We start from the raw sequence: 19,290 nt of genomic DNA on the forward strand, positions 1-19,290 counted from the left end.
CAAATAAATCATTCTGCTGAGTCGGTTCTTTTCAGCGAATTGGCCAAACAGGTTAGCAAAAAGCTGTGAATCGATTGGCTGTTCAGTCCAATTAGTTCGGTCTGCTATCTCACCGAATAATTTTCAGCAGTATCTCACTCATTAAAACAGCATTGGGATATTTTAGAAAACAGAAAACGAACAGAAAACGATAAAGTGGATATTCACCTAGTCAACATAAGACTTCTTTTTTGAGAGGTAAATTTGAGAAACACCCATTGGTGCTGTGGGGCTGTTCGCACCAAAACTTGTTGCGTCCATCCATGCTGTTTTTCAGTTGCTTTTCTATGTAAACATGCTAAACAGATGTCTTTGACGGTTGCATTACATATCGATGTCTTTTTGGCATCTTGTGCAGGAGTGCATTTTCTTTTAAGTTATTTTGTCAAGTTATAAAGAACATCAACTGTTAAAAACGTCTCGGGACACTCTATTCGTTGCACTGCATTGGTCTGAATGGCCTCTAGTCTTTTAGAAATGCTTTAGCCATTAGTTACATGAATGCTACACATACTGAAGAAAATGTAAAAATACTTCTCTCAATGTCATCAGAATTTAATTGTTTCTATAAAAATAAAAATAAAAGGTTTCTGTGCATACTACGAGATGAAATCTGGTAGGCAAAAGAAAGCAGAAATGCTTAGTTGACTTGCAGTTAATTAAATATAGTAGCGCAACTGAGGAAATTGTCAACAAATTGAATATAAATGTTTTTATTCACTTTCTGTGTAAACATTGTCATATTTAATACATTATTGTTTGGTTGTTAGGCCCATTTTAGTTATATTCTATAAAGCAGAAATGTTTACTTGACTTGAATGGAATATAACAGTATACAGAAGCTGGTCGTTTGTATTGCCTTGCTAAGCCACATAGGCACTTTTTCACTGACATTTTGTTAACACTGACATGTTGTAACCAATTTGTTCACTTAACCTAGTAGGATGTGTCATATATTTAATTTTTATTCTCAGCAGGTAACATTGTTTAACCAACATAAGCTTAAGAAAATAATAAATTAGGTTTATTTGATATATACGCCTAGCGTCAATAGTTCTTTAAACTATACATTTAATACATTTATAAAAAAAACTCTTGTCTTAGACTCAGCCTTTACTGGTCTCAGTCTCAACTCAGACTCTGCCCTCTCTGGTCTCAGTCTTGACTCGAACTCGACCTACTTTGGTCTCGAACTGGATTTGGAGAAGGATGAGCTGGTCTCGACTACAACACTGACCTATTCGATTCTCAACAATATGAAAGACCTATAGAAACAAGCAGATACAAATACAGCCACAATAATTGATTCCAAAAATGGACTATAAAAGGATTCCAAACGACTCATTCAAAGTCCTCCGAAAGTCACACGATAACTCCGTGTGAGTGAAACGGAAGGTTTTAATTGCTGGAAATCTTCCTCTCCATGAAGGTAGTCATATCTATTTCAAAACTACAGTATACATCCAAACATTAGAATCTTAAAGCAGAAATGTTTTAATGTTTAAATGAGCGTGAGTCAGGATCTGACAGTTATGATGGATTGAAATGCTGATCCTTAAATAAAGACTTAAATTTAGATCTGTTCCTAACATAAAGTGATAACAGCATCGGAAGACCTGAAATATTGTGCACTAATAGAGCATTACTTTTATGATCATTTTTATGGTGCTTTTCTAATTTTTTGAGCCGCAACTCAGACATTCTAAAATCTAACTTTGTATCTCATGGCATACAAAATTCAAATTAAACGATAAAGCATTGAGTAGTAAACAATGTCAAAATTTCATTTTAAAATTTTGCCTAAATAATTTGATTATGGCATCAAGGTGACGTTTCATCATGAGAGTGTGTTGCGAGAGGACTTTTTGCTCAAATACGTTCTAGACAAAGTAAAGACCAAAATGAAGCAACGTCCACTTTGTTTGTGTAGTACACCACAAAACTGTATTAGAATTAATTTTGAATGTTCGAATATTTCCTTGGTGTCTACAAGGGTATAGACTTTGCTTGAACATTGGGGGGTTGAAGCGTGAAATATTTACCGTTGTTTCCATTGATCATGGTATAAATAATGGGGGATTTTACTTGCTTGTTTTGATTATTGGGGGGGGGGGGGGGGGTCTACGCCCCTTGGTGTCTATATCACCTAGTTGGTGTCCGATGAGAAGGTAATAGTCAGTTGTTCCTCTCGTAAAGTCCAAGGGGCCATTCAGTACTACACAGACACTACATGCTGAATTAGATCATTAACATTTGCAAATATTTTACTAAAGACAATGGCTAAACTTTTAGTCATAGTCTATGACCAACAAAGCTCAATGTTCCAAAAATGTAAGGTGTCCCTTTGTTTTTATATTCAAATTGCTATTCTCACTGGAATATGCTAGCTCTAAACACAAAACGAGTATTATGTGCTCATTGTGCGGTTATTAATTAACTCTAACTAGAGATTGAAGAACAGGCCTAGGCAGACTTAGCAAAAAGATCCATAACAGAATGTGCACGTCACACTTCAGATGAGGTCAGGTAGGATTTATGAATTCCATTTTACAACATTGTAAAATGTATCCTCTTTATTCATTAACTGCTGAGGAAAAACGTTTCTGATAGGTTGCCACAGAGCTGGGCTGGAGACTGATTCCTTTAAAAGAGGACAAGGAAGACTATGAGAGCAGAACTAGTTGTGACAACCACCGAAAAACATACAGTTAAACACTTATTAAGAAGAACACCAACACCAAACCAACATGAAGAGAATTCTGTCTATTGCTTTCATTGTTGTGGCTCTTTGCCTGGTCTCTGAGGCTGTGCAAGTCCAGGTATGCTGTTTTTCTATTCTTTCTCTTATTATTATTTTAATTTATTTTATGTTTGTTTTCCTGTTCTACAATGAAGACTATAGCCTTTAAAGATAATTTAAAGGGATAGTTCACCCAAAAATGTAAATTCTTTCATCATGCATTTCTCTCTTTTGTGAAACACAAGAGGAGAACTTTCGAATGTTGACCATGCTCTTTTGTTTCATAAAGTGAAAGTGAATGGTAATGAGGCTATCAGTCCCTAACAATGTGCATAAAATCTTCTTTTTGCATTTCAAGGAAATAACCGGTTTGGAACAGCAAATTTTGGGGTGAATCATCACTTTAAATACATAGGAGACCATTACTTCTTTTTACTTCGATTTACGCAATATCTTTAGAATGACGTCAATTTTGCCTTTTGACTTTATTGTATGGTGTCTAATCTTTTGTATATGCCTTTATTGATTGGTATATGTGTCTTCTGCATTATTTTAGCAATTTATAAAATAATCTTTCACCTGAATGTCATAAAGTTCGACTCCATTGCTTAAGCTTTTTCAAATCCTGATGCATTGTTCACCTTGGGTCTTGACATAGAGAATTGCATTTTTATGTTCTTTCTCCTGCAGGAAGGTGAATTTTCCTTTTCATTGGAATCGGTGAAAGTTCTCCAGCAGCTGGCCAACCAACCTCAATCACAAAACCCCCGCCTGGCCAAGACAAGCTACTATTCTGTATGCACCAATCCAACCCTGCCACAGGAGTTTGTGCCACTGTGCATGCAAAAAGGCGCAACAATGTCCTTTGCTAGACTAGGTAGGAATCCATATACATAAATATGATTTTAATACCTAAAATTCCAAGTGTATTTTGATCTAACTTGTGTTATCACTTTGTCTGTATTACAGCTTCTGTGCCGGTGGATGTGTGTGAAATCTGTGCTTTTGCTGCATGTACTGGGTGCTAATCCTGATCAATGCCTCCTCATCTTATCATCCTCACCTTCACTTATTCAAAATTCACATAATTTCATCAAAATTCATCAAAATTTGTATAATAAGTGCTCATCACTGAACAACTACCCAGTACTAATAAATATTGACCAAATGATCATTGTGAATGTAATAGCCTAAATGACTCAAAATGTCAGGAGATTGTTTTTGAACTGTTACTTAAACTTCCCACTTTCAATTCCCTCATGTTTTATTTTGTTACAGCATATACATGTATTTCATTTATTTAAGAAAGGAATGTCTTTTTATTTTTCTATTTCTCAGTTTTGGGGGGATTTTATACTCCTGTATGTGCGATACTTTAATAAATGCTTTCTAAATAATCTGTTCTTTTTGTATTTGATACTTTTTTTATTGCAGAAAGTATATGATGAAAGCAGTGTTGGGAAAGCTACTTTGAAACTGTAGCTTCACAAGCTACAAGCTCATAATTTAAAGTAGTTAAACTACAGTCAAGCTACTGACTGTAAAAGGTTTAGATGGAGTATGTAAGTAGAGCAATAGTAAACCAGATGAGAATTCAAACCTATATAAAAAACAAAATTTTTAACATGAATGAATCAGCCACCTTGATTTTGCCGTTTTTAATAAGGATGCCCTGTGCTCTGAGTAAAAACTGATAAGGTAGAATTGTCCTTTTTACTGCTCTCTGTTTTGGTTGATGTAAGCTCGGGATGGCTGCTGATGACACTGTAATTTTCATGTTCTTTGAAAGCTGTGCTGAAATGGTGAACAAAAGAATGTAGAGTACACCATCTCTTTCAGCTCCCACTTCATGTTTTCTTTGAAGGTTTGGGTCATTAGGGTAGACCTCTGTCCAAGCACTGCAAACCCTAAATACATTATTATGTGAGAATTTTGAGTGACAGTATTGAAATCTTCAAAAGGATAAGACGATTTGTTATGGATTACAAAAGACAGATCTGGTCAGTGTTGGGTGTATGCAATTACAAAATAATTAGCTACTGTAATCTAATTACTTTTTAGTCAAAAACGTAATGTTAAATATTACACTTTACATTTTTGTAATCAGATTACAGTTTCTGACTTTCAATTAATTACTATTAATAAAGTACATTACTTGCACTAAAGTACTGTACTGTATAATGCATTTAAAATATGAATTCATATGTACGTCTGTTAGCGTTTCTGTGACAGCTGAAGGGTGTGCGACAATGAATAAAGCCTGATGTATACTTTGGAAGGAGCTGACCTTTTTTCTCCTGGATGAACTAAAGCACCCTAGACGAACAAAGCCGGCATTTATACTTTGCGTGACGTCATTTTAAAATCAGCTCATTCACGGAAGGCTGTTAACTCTCTGGTGGTTGACACATCACGTAAGCTGTCTCGAGAGACAGGCTTTAAAATTATCCATTTTAACAACAGTAACCTAGGTAAAAACTCCTCAGCTGGCACGCGCGACTGTAAATAAAAATCGTCACGTCGAAACCACACCCACGATTACTTTCAACCAGTCATCAACGCTCTTCGACCAGCCGAGTTCTCCTAGGTCAAGAATTTCGGAGAATGTGAACAGAAGAAATATCACCAAACGAACACAATGGCAGAACAAATACGTCATTGCATTTCATCATCATTTTTAGGCGAACTAAGTGAAGCCTGTTTGCCCATTAAGTAAAAATTAGCCTTAAGGAGGAAATAGACATTTTAAATTTAAGCAGAAAAAAAAACTTTTCTAGGAAAAGTGATTTAGAAAGTAATTCTAAATGAAAATAATTGGTAATGTGATTACTTTTTATTAAGTAATCAGTAAATTAATATGATTACATTTTACATAAGTTATTAGTCATTTGTAGTGAATTACTTATTTTGTGTAACCAGGGATGGGGAGTAACAGAATATATGTAACGGGATTACGTATTTAAAATACAAAATATAAGTAACTACTGTTACAATTTAAATAATTAGAATACAGTTACATTCAAAAATTATTTTGATTACTGAAGATCAAAGGTCTTACCAGAAAAAAAGAAATTATGATCCAACATGAATGGGCAAAATTCCCATTAGGGCAAAAATCATATTTTTGATAATAATGTTTGTATTGTTTTCCTGTAAAAATATCTAAAAATCCTTAAAACAAGATCAGTTTGATTTATCTTATTTTAGAAACAAAACTGCATAAGATATTTCGGTTTTTCAGAGAATGTAATTTTAATGTGTATTTTGTCTTACTGTACTGGCAGAGTTTTTATAGTCAAAACAAGTGAAAAAATCTACCAGTGCTGAAGAAGTAATCCAAAGTATTTAGAATACGTTACTGACCGTGAGTAATCTAACGGAATACATTACAAATTACATTTTACAGCATGTATTCTGTAATCTGTAGTGGAATACATTTCAAAAGTAACCCTTCCAACTCTGTGTGTAACTTACCTAACACTGGTTCTGGTCCTTTAATCTTATTTGACAAGCAGTTGATATTGGGTTTAACAGCACTGAGACATTTCACTGTTTGCATCACATGTTCCAGACAGGCTGTCTTTGCTTGGCGATATGAAACCATTGGCTTCTTTTGAAAATATTTTAATTGGCAAAGCAAAAATAGAAGAAATAACTAGCCATATTTTGTCTAAAATGTAAGATTCTCTATATTAAGTTTTTTTTATATATATAGAAATGTAAGCGTAAGCATAGTTCTAGCAGGAAGATCTCAGGATTCAACAGCCTCCGCTTTATAAGCCTGCCAGCTGTCTCTCATTGTTCGCATACTTATGTGTTTTTACTGAGTGACTCCAGCTAGGTCACTTAAGCAACAAAATTGGCCCAGTTGCTAGGGAGGGTAGAGTCACATAGGGTAACCTCCTCATGGTCAAGATGAGTGGTTCTCGCTCTCAGTGGGGTGCGTGGTAAGTTGTGCGTGGATCGCGGAGAGTAACATGAGCCTCCACATGCTGTGAGCCTCCGCAGTGTCATGCACAACGAGTTACGTGATAAGATGCATGGATTGACGGTCTCAGAAGAGGAGGCAACTGAGACTTGTCCTCCACCACCCGGATTGAGGTGAATAACCACGCCACCACGAGGACCTACTAAGTAGTGGGAATTGGGCATTCCAAATTGGGAGAATAAGGGGATAATCACATTACAAAAAAAAATAAAAATACAAATAAAAACATTCTTAAAGGAATATCCATGTTGAATATGCTATAAGTTTAGCTCAGTTAACAGTTTTTGTGCCCTAATTTTGATTTCCACAAAAATAATTTACACTCAAAAAATTATTTTGAAAAAAAAAATTATCTGCATTACAGTGACTAAAATTTTGTTACATTTATGCTTAAAAAAAGACAAAAACAATGGCAAATACAGTAAGAAAAACTTACTCTAATTCAAGATACAGTACATACTTTAAAAACAACTCTCAATAATTTTTTTTGCTTTTCAAGTGAATGCATTTTGTTTTAAGGATGTTTAGGTATTTATTCTGAGAAAGAAAAAAAAAACAGACAAAAATACAAATTAAGAAAATAATTTTTTGCAGTGCAGCACAGCTGTGATTTGGTCATAGGTAATCACAGCCATGCTGATATTCAGTATGGCAAAAATGAGGTGTGATATTGCTTCAATGCCCAGTTTGGAACCAGTCATACCATGTCAGTAATGTTCCTTGAAATCCGAAAATAAATCAAAGAGGGTTTAAAGGAGCAATATATAACATTGACATCAAGCGTTTAAAATGGGTACTGCAGTCCAAATTCAAAATATTGGAGAGAGTCTCCGCCCCCTCCTCCCCAGTCTCGAAGCTCACGCGGGTTAATTGCCAGGTTGAGGACACGCAACAGGAACGAGAAAACTGACAACGTTTGCAATGTTTTTATTGTTTGCAAATTATAAACCATCTCATGTGGATTTTTTATAACTCTGTCAATGTTAGCTAGATGTATTGCTGACTTCCATGGCTGCAGCATGCTGTGTTTGCTCTATAACTTGTTTCAAATCTGGCAACTTGGGGTGTCGAAATACTATTGGGAAATGGGCAGTGGGCGGGATCACACAGGCCAAACACAAACAGAAATTCTGGCCCGGGAATGGACATTTCAAAGTAGAATATACTGGCTGTAGCATTGTTTTCGAAGAAGCCAGTATTTCAACTTAGCATGTTTCCTAAATCTCTGATAACATATTATGATAATTTTATGCTTTAGTACAGTATATATATTACATATTGCACCTTTAAATGTGCTCAAGGCTTTTTCCTTTGTCAATAAGACTCCATCTGCTTATAGGGATTACGATGTCTGGATGGTTTGTTTGCATTAAGAATTCCTTTGTTGCATTGCTGATGCACATCACAGGTGCAGACTGATAGAGGTTTCCAAAAGAGCAACGCAGGCAAGCAGGCAGACTGTATCGTGTCTGGAGCAACAACGGTCCGCAGTTTATGTTTGATCAAATGCTGTCTTGTCTGCAAAGCCAACAATGAGGAATGGCAATATCCATTCTCCAGTGACTGTATTTGTTTAATCTCTTTGTGTTTAGTGGGTGTTGTTGCACAGCTGCTGTGGCCCAGTGTATTGACGCAAATACAATATCCTGTAGTTTTCACTTCCGACTTTTGTCAGGATTACGTTAGTGCATTTCTGTTATGTCGCTGTGCATTATCAGATCACACAGGCTGTTCTGTTTTCACACTCACCACAAACTCATTATTATAAACCTTTTTTTTTTTTTTTACAGCTGAAGATAATTTTTTTTATGCTAAAATACTTTCTCCTTTCCCAGCTTAAAAGGGACAGTTTACTAAACAAATATCATTATCTTAGCCTCATATATTTCCAAGCCTATGTGACTTTCTTTTTTTTTTGTTTGTTCACCTTTCACTTTCATTGTATTACTAGATAGACATTCTGCCTAACATCTCATTTTGTTTTCCACAGAAGAAGAAAAGTCTTACAGTTTGGATAAACATGAGAGTGAGTAAATGATGACAGCATTTTCATTTTGGGTGAACTATTCCTTTAATATGCAGAGTGAACTAGAAGCCATTTGTAGGTTGATTTCTCCCCAAATCATCAAATAGTAAACACTGTGGCTCTGTGCCGCTACACTTCAGCTTTACATAAAAAAGGCAAGATTTATTTATTTATTTATTTTGTCAATAATTGTTTAAGTACATGCACACTATGCATCTCTGAGTGATAGAGTTGGCATCAGTGACTATTTCAATTCTATACATTTCAGATTATGGTGGGAAATCAGGTCACTGATTCAGGCACACTATGTATCAATATGTATCAAACCCAGACAACTTGTGTGCAATTTATTTTCCAAATCCCAGTTTGCAAGCCAACCAGCTGACATTTATGTCCTGTATGTGCTCATAAAGGATAGATTTATGAGATTCATAACAAGTACACTGTGTTTATCACTGACAAGACTGCATATGATGTGTCGATAGGGGAAAAAACAGAAGCTATTGAGAAACACTTATATCCTTTTTTGTTATCAGAGCCGAGGTCAGAACATAAATGACATGCTGTCTACAACCACCAAGTCTTAATAGGTTACTTAGTAAGCTATTAAACACAATAAGTACGGGCTATATAGGAAGACCATCAATACAGCTGAAATCACTCTGCTAACCCTTTGCATGAAGAGCCACGCTCCTGAGACTGTCCATTGGAAGGTGAAAATGAGAGCGCTGACAATCTTCATCCTCTTGGCCACATGCCTTTTTCACAGCTCTCAATGTGTGCAGGTTATGGTGAGTCATAATTTGCCCATTCTCACAGTGGTGAGGCAGGATCGAATGGGAGTTTTTGTGGTTGTGATTGCCTGGTCAGTTTGAATGTCTGCTTGTTACATGTTGCAGTGCAAAGCCAAAGATTATTTTTCTGTATTTGATAAATATCTAAGCATCTTCAGTGAGTTTTATGTCCAACCATTTGTTAGACTAAATCTGGCAGGAACTAGTGTGGTTTTTTTTTTCTTTATTTCTTTTTGTATAGATAAAACTAAAGCACCTTATAGAATTACGATGAAACACTTCAGAGTAGGCTACTAATTTGTTAATCTATAATATTTACACTGCCTCTGCGTGGGGTAAATCTCAACCTAAAATCATAAGAAATAAAATCTAAATTATATGTTGCATACAGAAAGAGTAGTTTATGTTTAGGATGTTTAAAAATTTTTGCAGTCTGACATTATTTTTCAACAATTACACATTTCGCCCCAAAATTATCATTACCGTAATGCATGCAGATGTTCTCATACAATTATCTCAATTATATTCTACTTAGATTCTCATTACTGTAATACAAAAACATAATTTTTTTAGTTCAAATCATCATAAGTTCACCCTATAATGCATATGGTTAATTCAAGTCATGTCGGAAATATGGTATTTATGAGTTAAGCGCATATGAATGCCACCACAAAATTGTAATTACGAGTGGGAAACTATGGATTTTCTACAAGCCCCGACTTTCCGAGTTGGGGTGTGTCGATTTAAGAATCATGGTGGAAGCAAATTGTAATTAGGAATAATTCAGTTTTACTTCAGGATTTTGACTGCGCATTTACACTGATCAGCCACAACATTTAAACCACCTGCCTAATATCATGTAGGTCCCCCTCGTGCCGCCAAACCAGCTCTGACCCATCAAGGCATGGACTCTACAAGACCTCTGAAGGTGTCCTGTGGTATCTGGCACCAAGAGTTAGCAGCAGCTCCTTCAAGTCCTGTAAGTTGCGAGGTGGGGCCTCCATGGATTGGACTTGTTGGTCCAGCACATCCCATAGATGCTCTATTGGATTGAAATCTGTGGAATTTGGAGGCCAAGTCAACACCTTGAACTCTTTGTCATATTCCTCAAACCATTCCTGAATAATTTTTGCAGTGTGGCAGTGCTCATTATCCTGCTGAAAGAGGCCACTGCCATCAGGGAATACCTTTACCATGAAGGGGTGTACATGGTCTGCCACAATCTTTAGGTAGGTGGTACATGTCAAAGTAACATCCACATGAATGCCTTGGGACCCAAGGTTTCCCAGCAGAACATTGCTCAGAGCATCACACTGCCTCCGCCAGCCTGCCTTCTTCCCATAGTGCATCATGCTGCAATCTCTTCCCCAGGTAAACGACGCACACGCACCCAGCCATCCACATAATCTAAAAGAAAATGTGAATCATCAGACCAGGCCACCTTCTTCCATTGCTCCATGGTCCAGTTCTGATGCTCATGTGCCCATTGTAGGCACTTTCGGTGGTTGACAGGGGTCAGCATAGGTACTCTGACCAGTCTGCGGCTATGCAGCCTCATACGCAGCAAGCTGCGATGCACTATGTGTTCTGACATCGCTCCCCACATGCATCAGTGAGCCTTGGGCGCCCATGACCCTGTTGCCGGTTCACTGGTTGTCCTTCCTTGGACCACTTTTGGTAGGTACTAACTACTGCATACCGGGGACACCCCACAAGACCTGCCATTTTGGAGATGCTCTGACACAGTCATCTAGCCATCACAATTTGTCCCTTGTCAAAGTCGCTCAGATCCTTAAGCTTGCCCATTTTTCCTGCTTCCAACACATGAAATTCAAGAATTGACTGTTCACTTGCTGCCTAATATAGGCTGGGGGTTGTGGGTGGTTGGAGATGAGATGGCTGGTGGACTTCAGGGTGCCCACTTTTTTGTGTGGGCTCCTCGTGCCGCCCCCAGCAATTTGTCACCCTGGGCGACTGACCATGTCGCCCATGCCTAATCCGACCCCGTTGCACGGCCATCTTCTTTTTGATCATTTTTACATGAAGCAGCCTTTTGATCTGACACTCCAGTTATTCCTCAATTAAGGTGTCTTTGACCATGTGAAATTTTAGTTGAATATATATATTTTTTTTAATTATTACAGAATTTGCATCACTACCCCAGTATGCATATGTGGGTCGTACTATATATGACCTAAATGTGTTTACTATGGTATTCAATGCATTTATTACTGGTATTACATTTGTAATACATACTGTAGATTGTTTCCATCATGTGATTAAATTTATGTTAAATGCCATGTTCATATTTACAGTATGTGTAGTATGCAAGTTTAACAAGTTGTCATTCAGCCACTGCTTTTATCCAAATTGCAAGACATTATACCTACAGTTTCCATATAGCAGCCTGAGGTTAGATGCCTAGGGGTACAGTTTAAATAAGCTATTCTCCAGACTAAATTACTATCTGTCAGTGGATCACCAGCTTTCTGACGGACAGGGGAAATTCACTTCCAGCACCTGTACGATCAGCACTGGTGCCCCCCAGGGATGTGTGCTCTCCTCACTACTCTTCTTCCTGTATACAAATGACTGCACCACCAAGGACCCCTCTGTCTAGCTCCTGTAGTTTGCAGACGACACTACTGTCATCGGCCTCATCCAAGATGACGATGAGTCTGTATACAGAAGGGAGGTTGAACGGCTGGCTCACTGGTGTAGTCAAAACAACCTGGAGCTGAACACACTCAAAACAGTGGAGATGATTGTGGACTTTTTAGGAGGAACACCCCAACATTGACCCCCCTCACCATTCTAAACAGCACTGTGGCAGCAGTGGAGTCATTCAGGTTCCTGGGCACTACCATCTCACTGGACCTGAAGTGGGAGACCCACATTGACTCCACTGTGAAAAGGCCCAGCAGAGGTTGTACTTCCTTCGCCAGTTGAGTAAGTTCAACCTGCCACAGGTGCTGCTGATACAGTTCTATTCAGCGGTCATTGAGTTTGTCCTCTGCACTTCAGTAACTGTCTGGTTTGGTGCAGCTACGAAATCGGATATCAGAAGACTACAAAGGACAGTTTGGGCTGCTGAGGGGATTATTGGTTGCCCCCTGCCCTCCCTTCAAGAACTGTACACTTCCAGAGTGAGGAAAAAGGCTGGAAAAATCACTCTGGACCCCACTCACCCTGCCCACTACCTTTTTGAACTGTTACCATCCAGCAGGCACTACAGAGCACCAGAACCGTCAGGCACAGGAACAGTTTGTTCCCTCAGGCTATCCATCTCATGAACAGTTAAAATTACCCCATTGAGCAATAATTAATGTGCAATACACAGCTTAGTCTTTTTATATTATCCAACATACCATACCTCTTCTGCCATTACATTCCCTTGCTTCTGTATATAACAGATTGTATTTGTATATTGTACATACATATATCTATCTATCTATCTGTCTGTCTGTCTGTATGTCTGTCTGTTTGTCTGTCTGTCTGTCTGCCTGCATGCGTGCGTGTGTCTATATATACTTTATTTTCTATTCACTTTTTCTTTTTATTCAATTTTTTATTATTATCTCTGTCTTGTTGCTGTATTGTTTGTGCACTGGAAGCTTCTGTCACCAAGACAAATACCTTGTATGTGTAAGCATACTTGGCAATAAAGCTGATTCTGATACTAGCTAGTGTGTTTGAACCTGCAACCTTTCTTTTTTCAGTACACCTCACCACTTCGAACATCAAATATGGCTACATAGAGTAATTTTGCAACATACAGTACAAGTTTTATTTATTTATTTTTTATTTTTTGTATAAAAACAAACAAAAAATATTTTATCCTATTCCATTGTACTTACATATACAGTATGTGTTTGTTTGGGTACTGATTTTAGCTAAAGAAAGTCAATCTACTGTTTCCGATTTCACTGTGAGATCAGTCTGACCATTCATGGTAATTGCCCATATTACCAGAGGTTTAATTGGGGCATAATGGTCCAGAATTGCGTTCCAGCACTTCGGCATGGTGTTCCAGGAACTCTGATTCCAAAAAAAAGAAATACAGTCCAGTCTGTGAGACGTCGGAACCTATTCTGCTATATTCGCCTATATTCACTCTGCTACCCACTTCAAACATTTCAAACAGTGGGAAGAAATGTGTGACACCCAACCAGCCCCGTCCTGCACATAGGGTTCGACCACTTCGAAAATCCCAATTTAACCCCTGCATATTACTGTTATACAATCAACGAGAACTTCTACTTAATTTGTGCATGAAACTCTTCGGAATTGAATAGAATATCATTTATTTAAAGTAATGAGAATTGGGAAGGAAAATATAAAAAAAATATCTAAAGTAATGTCACAATGAAAAATATTGTATGGCCTAAAAAATAGGCTTAATTTTCTTTGTTAATGTTTCATTGTTTATTTAATGTTCTGAGCAGATTTTGTAAGATTTACTTGAACATACCTTAGATAAGTAAGACTGCCGATACTAAAAGTAGCACATTTGCTGTTCTGTTGGTGAAGGACTATGATACGATTCTGATGGATATTTTTCAGTCTAGTTTTAATGTTCGGAGTAACGATTTTTGAAAGATTTCAAAAGTTCAGATCAACTGTGATGGCCTGATTGGCTAAGTGCCTGATGTTCCTCTTATTAACTATTTATTTACATATAAGAGGTTTCAAATAAGCGTGTTCTGATTCAGTGTATAATTCAGAGTCAAACTCCTTTCAGTTTCGATCAATGTAAATAATGGCAGCCCTTCACTCTTATCTCAATATATCCCTTTTAAAGTGACACTGACACTTAGAAGGACTGCATCTAAATGTCTGTTGGTTTAATTGTGTTGTTAAAATAAAGTCTCTCTTTTTATGGCTGGTTTATGACAGACCCATGTGGAAAAATTCCCTTCAGCGTGGGACAGTAATTCACATCTTAGCTTTCTATTGGATGTCTGTTTTATAGGACAGAGGGTACAGCTTCTCCCTAGAGGCAGTGAAGACCCTGAAAAAGCTTATGGAGTCTGACACGAGCAGAAACCCTCATCAGACCTACGGAGATTCAGCATCCCTATGTGCCGACCCTGAACTGCCAGGAGAGTTGACAGTGATGTGCGACAAAGAGGATGCAGACACAGTCTTCAAAAATCTGGGTTGGTGTGCTGTAGTTAAAGTCATTGATAAACCAACAGTGAGGTCCAAAAGTCTGAGACTCAATTCAAAATCTCATTTAAACCTGAACAGTTTCAGGTTTTAGGATTTAAATATATGTAAATAAAAAGAAGTTATTCCATAAAAGAAATACTGTTAGAAATATTTAAGATTCTAAAGTATTTCTAGGTCACTAATCAATTAATTTGACATTGACCATGTAAACTCCTTTGTACAAAAGGTCAGATTTCCTCGCTTCCAATGAAGCACACAAGATTTTCTGTGTAACATTCTCAAATCCAGTTGGGATAACATAGAGCATCTGGTTTTGAATTGAGTTTGTCATTGAGTGCATTAAAAGGCGTCAATACATCAATACGCTGATAACTAGCAAAAATCAGACAACACAAGAAAACATGAGACTTTTGACGAGACTTGAAATCATCGGATTATTCTCTGCTTTTAATGTCAAACGTAAACTAAACAGTTATGTGCACAACACTTGCACACATTGGATACGCTGATTAGAATGCCTATAAAGGTGATTACATGCAAAGAGAAATTGGGTTAATGGGCAAAAATCTTATGTTTAAACCGTTTATGACCTAACCCTGATAAAGCACTGTACCACCAGATCTTAACACAGTGCCTAAAAAAATGTGCCGGTCCTGCGCGAGACGCTGAAGAAACAGCGACAAGCATTGCAGCGGTCAAAGACGTTCGTTCAGCATGTGTTTACATAGGAAAACAATGGACAAAGCAGAGCAGATGCACGCAAAAACAAGTTGTGTGTGAACGGTCCCTAACTCATGTGTTCATGTGTGTCTGTGAGTGAGAGCGTGTGCGCAAAACAAGTTAGGTAGGCCTGTTATTTTTTTTATTATTATTATTAATTACATCCCTGAACCTGACCCAAAATCATAAAAATGACCTGAAACCTGGTTTCTTGGGTCCCATCGGGCCTGGGTCGGATTGCAGTCCTATAAGGCATTTACATGACCACAATTATTGTCAGCTTATAAATTATAATCGTTTTAAGATTGTGCATGTAAACAAGCTCAAGCAAAAGGGGGACATAACAAATACTTAGAAATTCTAATTAATTTTTCATTGAACTTTTCACTCAAATTGTTTCATTGATCAAATATTTTGTAATGAACAAAAAAAAAACATTAAATTAGAAAAATGCTAAATATATGTATTTTCATTATCAATAATTTTTTTTTACCCCAGTGTATTTTTGTAACCCCATATGTGATATATGCACACAGAACATTACAGTGAGACACTGAATATAAACAAGGTAAGAGTATAAATAGACATACAAAACAATAATAATAATAGGACATATAACATATGAAAGTGGTTATATGTGTGCAAGGTAGGGGTATGTACAGTTATTAAATTAAATATGAGTGAATTTACATATGCACTATGGGGAGTCCCGAAGGCAGTTTGATTGTTCATGTGATAAAATGTCCTGAGGGTAAAAACTGTCAAAATGTCACACAATCAGTTGGTTTTCACATATTATACACTGAAGAATGTACCAGAATGCTTCTTTATCTTGTTCGCATGCTTGTAAATGTGTGTAACACTGGTCAATGCAACAGTTAATATGTGCTCAAATCTTCTGAAAACAAAGATGCTCTTCCATATTTTTCCCTTGCGTGTCATACAGCTGCTTCAATGGACAGCCTGATTTACTGGTGTCAGACAGACAGCAGCGGTGGGGCGACATTACGGCTCTGGCTGTCACGGTCCGGTCACCTTGTCAGGTTGGGGTTCTGCCTGATGGGACCGTTACAGTATCAGCCTGCCTTAGTGTTTTGTGTACCCCTTTTGTGCGCGCTCTCTGGTAATGTCATGGTCCTGTCAACCTGTCAGGTTGGGTTTTGTCTGATGAGGACCATGACATCGTTGTCCCCTGTCTGTCTTGTGTTTCGTGTTCGTGCTTTGTGTGGGAGCACGGGTCTGGTGGTACGTGAGTTGCCGCCATGCGCCCTCCGGTGATTTCACGGTCCTGGCACCTTGCCAGGTTGTGTGTTTTGTCTGACGAGGACCCTGGCATCATCATCCCTTGTCTGTTTTTGTCAAAACATGTTTACATTTTACCCTCATCTGTTTCAGGTGCCGCTGGCATGCTGAATCAACGTTTCCATGGGAACGCTGATTGTTACAACCTTCGGCTGCGAGCGGCACCTGACCCTTGTTTGTTTCCCTGATTATTTAAATCCCCTCGTGTGTCATGTCCGGGGTCGGATCACTGTACTGTTTGTTATTGTCACTGTCACTGTGACTGTCAAACGTGAAGGTGTTGTTTGCTGTCTATGTTAACTGTACTCTCTTGTGTAGCTGGAGCTTGCTTGTGTGTCTGTGGTTACCTTCTCGTTTGCCGCCGCCTTCACGGCACTTAAGCCCTGTTCCTGTGGAGGAGGATTCCACGGTCTCTGCCCACGTCTTGGGGGAGGATCTCATCTGGGCTTGTTTGCTTTGTATTGGAAAAGGAACTGTTTTTTTGATGAATAAATCCTATTAAACTGTTCTCTGCCCTCTGCTCTTGGGTCCTGTCTCTCACCCACCATTGACACTGGCAGCAGGCCTGGTCAAAGTGAACTGGTCAAAATATTTATTCTGACTGCATTGTGCCTTTTCTCACCCTTTCTGTCTTTATAATTTTTGGGAGTGACCTTTTAGTTTGACTAGAACTGATGAGAATCAATAAAGAGGCAGATAAATAAATTGTACCAGATGTACAATTGCCTCTTTGTAAACATGCCTAACACTTGATTATTTGCATAACGTGAGAGCACTCCAGAAGTTTTCAGAGTGGATAAGAGACATTAATGTCTGCAAACATAATTCAGGGTCATTAGACAGAGTACTCTAACATGCTGTGTCCCTTTTGTGTCAACAGTTAAAATCATCACTCCTGCAGACCCCTGTGAGATCTGTGCCAATGCAGCCTGCACCGGTTGTGTCTGAGTAGAGAAATCATCCTGCACATAGAGTCCACAAGTTCACGTTGACATGAATGGCATTAATTACCTTCCAAACATGTATGATTGCCACTCTACATAATGAAGGACCCTAAAGATTAAGCTTTAAATGCATTTACTTCTGTTTAATTATTGGGTGTAGTCAGTGGCATATTTAGGCATGGAGACATGGGCAGCCCCCCGCACACAGACAAGTGGGCATCCTGAACTCCACCAGGCATCTCATTTCCAACCACCCACACTTTACTTGGAGAAAGTGAATTCTACATTGAATGGAGAGACTGCCCCCTAGTGAATCTGAATGCATTATTTATATACGGAATATTCCTGATAATGACATATTTATATGCATTCATAATTAAAAAGTATAACTTAAATTTTAAATGCATGTGTGTTTTGCACATGTTGGCCGTGCCTAAATCTGCTACTGGTACACCCAAATGACAATAGCAAACCATACTCTTCATGTGTTACACGTGCTATAGTTCCAAATTGCTTCTTCATCAATTAACAATGTCAAATGTAAATCAAGTCAATCATTGACACATCAGCGCCACCTTGAGTAAGAAATAACATGTATAATATGTATGTATATGAAATACTGATAATTCACCATTCACAAAGAAAATCAACATGATATAGTAATCATTTGTCTTGAAATGAATAAAGAAATATATATCCTGTAATAGTAAACATATATAGATATGGAATAATCATAAAAATATAATTTATGGAAGCGCAAAAAAAAAAATCTTTAATGACCCTATACACTTTTGTTAATTTAGCAGTTATAATATATATATATCTGTATTCCACTACAGTTACAATTGAAATCATTAGTAATTAGATTACAGTTACATTCAAAAAGTATTTTGATTACTGAAGAGATTACTTTGTATTTTAATGTCATTTGTTTCATTTAATATTTAGTCCTTTCAGATTGAAAACATTTATACATATAAATGATGTGATCCAAAGTGCATTTGAACAGCGGTGAAACACTTTCTTATGATGTGTTACATTCATACGAGCAGACAGAGAAGTAAGTTTGAAGTAAGTTTGGAGCAGAAGAAATAGAAATAAACCTTGTGTAAATTGTCAGCTTTACACTAAGATAAAATGCTATTTCTAGCCATTTTACATGCACATGTTACCAGACACATATTTTAATAAAGAAAATTCACATTAGATCATAATTTCTTTTTTTCTAGTAAGATCTTTGATATTAGGGCAAAAATCGTATTCTTGATAATAATTTTTGTATTGTTTTCCTGTAAAAATATAAAATAAATCCTTAAAACAAGATCAATTAGATTTATCTTGTTTTAGAAACAACACTGCATAAGATATTTCAGTTTTTCAAAGAATGTATTTTTAACATGTGTATTTTGTCTCACTGTACTGGCAGAGTTTTTATAGTCAAAACAAGTGAAAAAATCTACCAGTGCTGAAGAAGTAATCCAAAGTATTTAGATTACATTACTGACCTTGAGTAATCTAACAGAATACGTTACAAATTACATTTTACAGCATGTAATCTGTAATCT

General features: G+C 37.3%; 2 protein-coding genes across 2 annotated transcripts; both read left to right on the forward strand.

The window, feature by feature from the left end:
* The first annotated feature begins 2,663 nt into the window (after positions 1–2,663).
* Positions 2,664–4,170, forward strand: LOC127426242 (guanylin-like). The gene is made up of 3 exons (XM_051672912.1): positions 2,664–2,858; positions 3,470–3,656; positions 3,749–4,170. The coding sequence occupies exons 1-3, from the start codon at positions 2,787–2,789 to the stop codon at positions 3,805–3,807; spliced, it is 318 nt and encodes a 105-aa protein (XP_051528872.1). The 5' UTR covers positions 2,664–2,786; the 3' UTR covers positions 3,808–4,170.
* Positions 4,171–9,404: 5,234 nt separating this feature from the next.
* On the forward strand, positions 9,405–18,967 carry LOC127426239 (guanylin). The gene is made up of 3 exons (XM_051672909.1): positions 9,405–9,584; positions 14,560–14,746; positions 17,662–18,967. The coding sequence occupies exons 1-3, from the start codon at positions 9,471–9,473 to the stop codon at positions 17,727–17,729; spliced, it is 369 nt and encodes a 122-aa protein (XP_051528869.1). The 5' UTR covers positions 9,405–9,470; the 3' UTR covers positions 17,730–18,967.
* The last annotated feature ends 323 nt before the right edge of the window (positions 18,968–19,290 follow it).

The sequence above is a fragment of the Myxocyprinus asiaticus genome, chromosome 35 (genome assembly GCF_019703515.2).
Source record: "Myxocyprinus asiaticus isolate MX2 ecotype Aquarium Trade chromosome 35, UBuf_Myxa_2, whole genome shotgun sequence".
NCBI lineage: Eukaryota > Metazoa > Chordata > Actinopteri > Cypriniformes > Catostomidae > Myxocyprinus > Myxocyprinus asiaticus.

What these genes read in the sequence shown, in the direction of transcription:
- LOC127426239 (XM_051672909.1), top strand. Translation starts at nt 9,471, where the DNA reads ATGAAGAGCCACGCTCCTGAGACTGTCCATTGGAAGGTGAAAATGAGA. An exon ending in CTCAATGTGTGCAGGTTATG is followed by an intron (nt 9,585 to 14,559) that starts GTGAGTCATAAT and finishes TCTGTTTTATAG; the next exon opens with GACAGAGGGTACAGCTTCTC. An exon ending in CACAGTCTTCAAAAATCTGG is followed by an intron (nt 14,747 to 17,661) that starts GTTGGTGTGCTG and finishes TTGTGTCAACAG; the next exon opens with TTAAAATCATCACTCCTGCA.
- LOC127426242 (XM_051672912.1), top strand. Translation starts at nt 2,787, where the DNA reads ATGAAGAGAATTCTGTCTATTGCTTTCATTGTTGTGGCTCTTTGCCTG. An exon ending in CTGAGGCTGTGCAAGTCCAG is followed by an intron (nt 2,859 to 3,469) that starts GTATGCTGTTTT and finishes TTTCTCCTGCAG; the next exon opens with GAAGGTGAATTTTCCTTTTC. An exon ending in AATGTCCTTTGCTAGACTAG is followed by an intron (nt 3,657 to 3,748) that starts GTAGGAATCCAT and finishes TCTGTATTACAG; the next exon opens with CTTCTGTGCCGGTGGATGTG.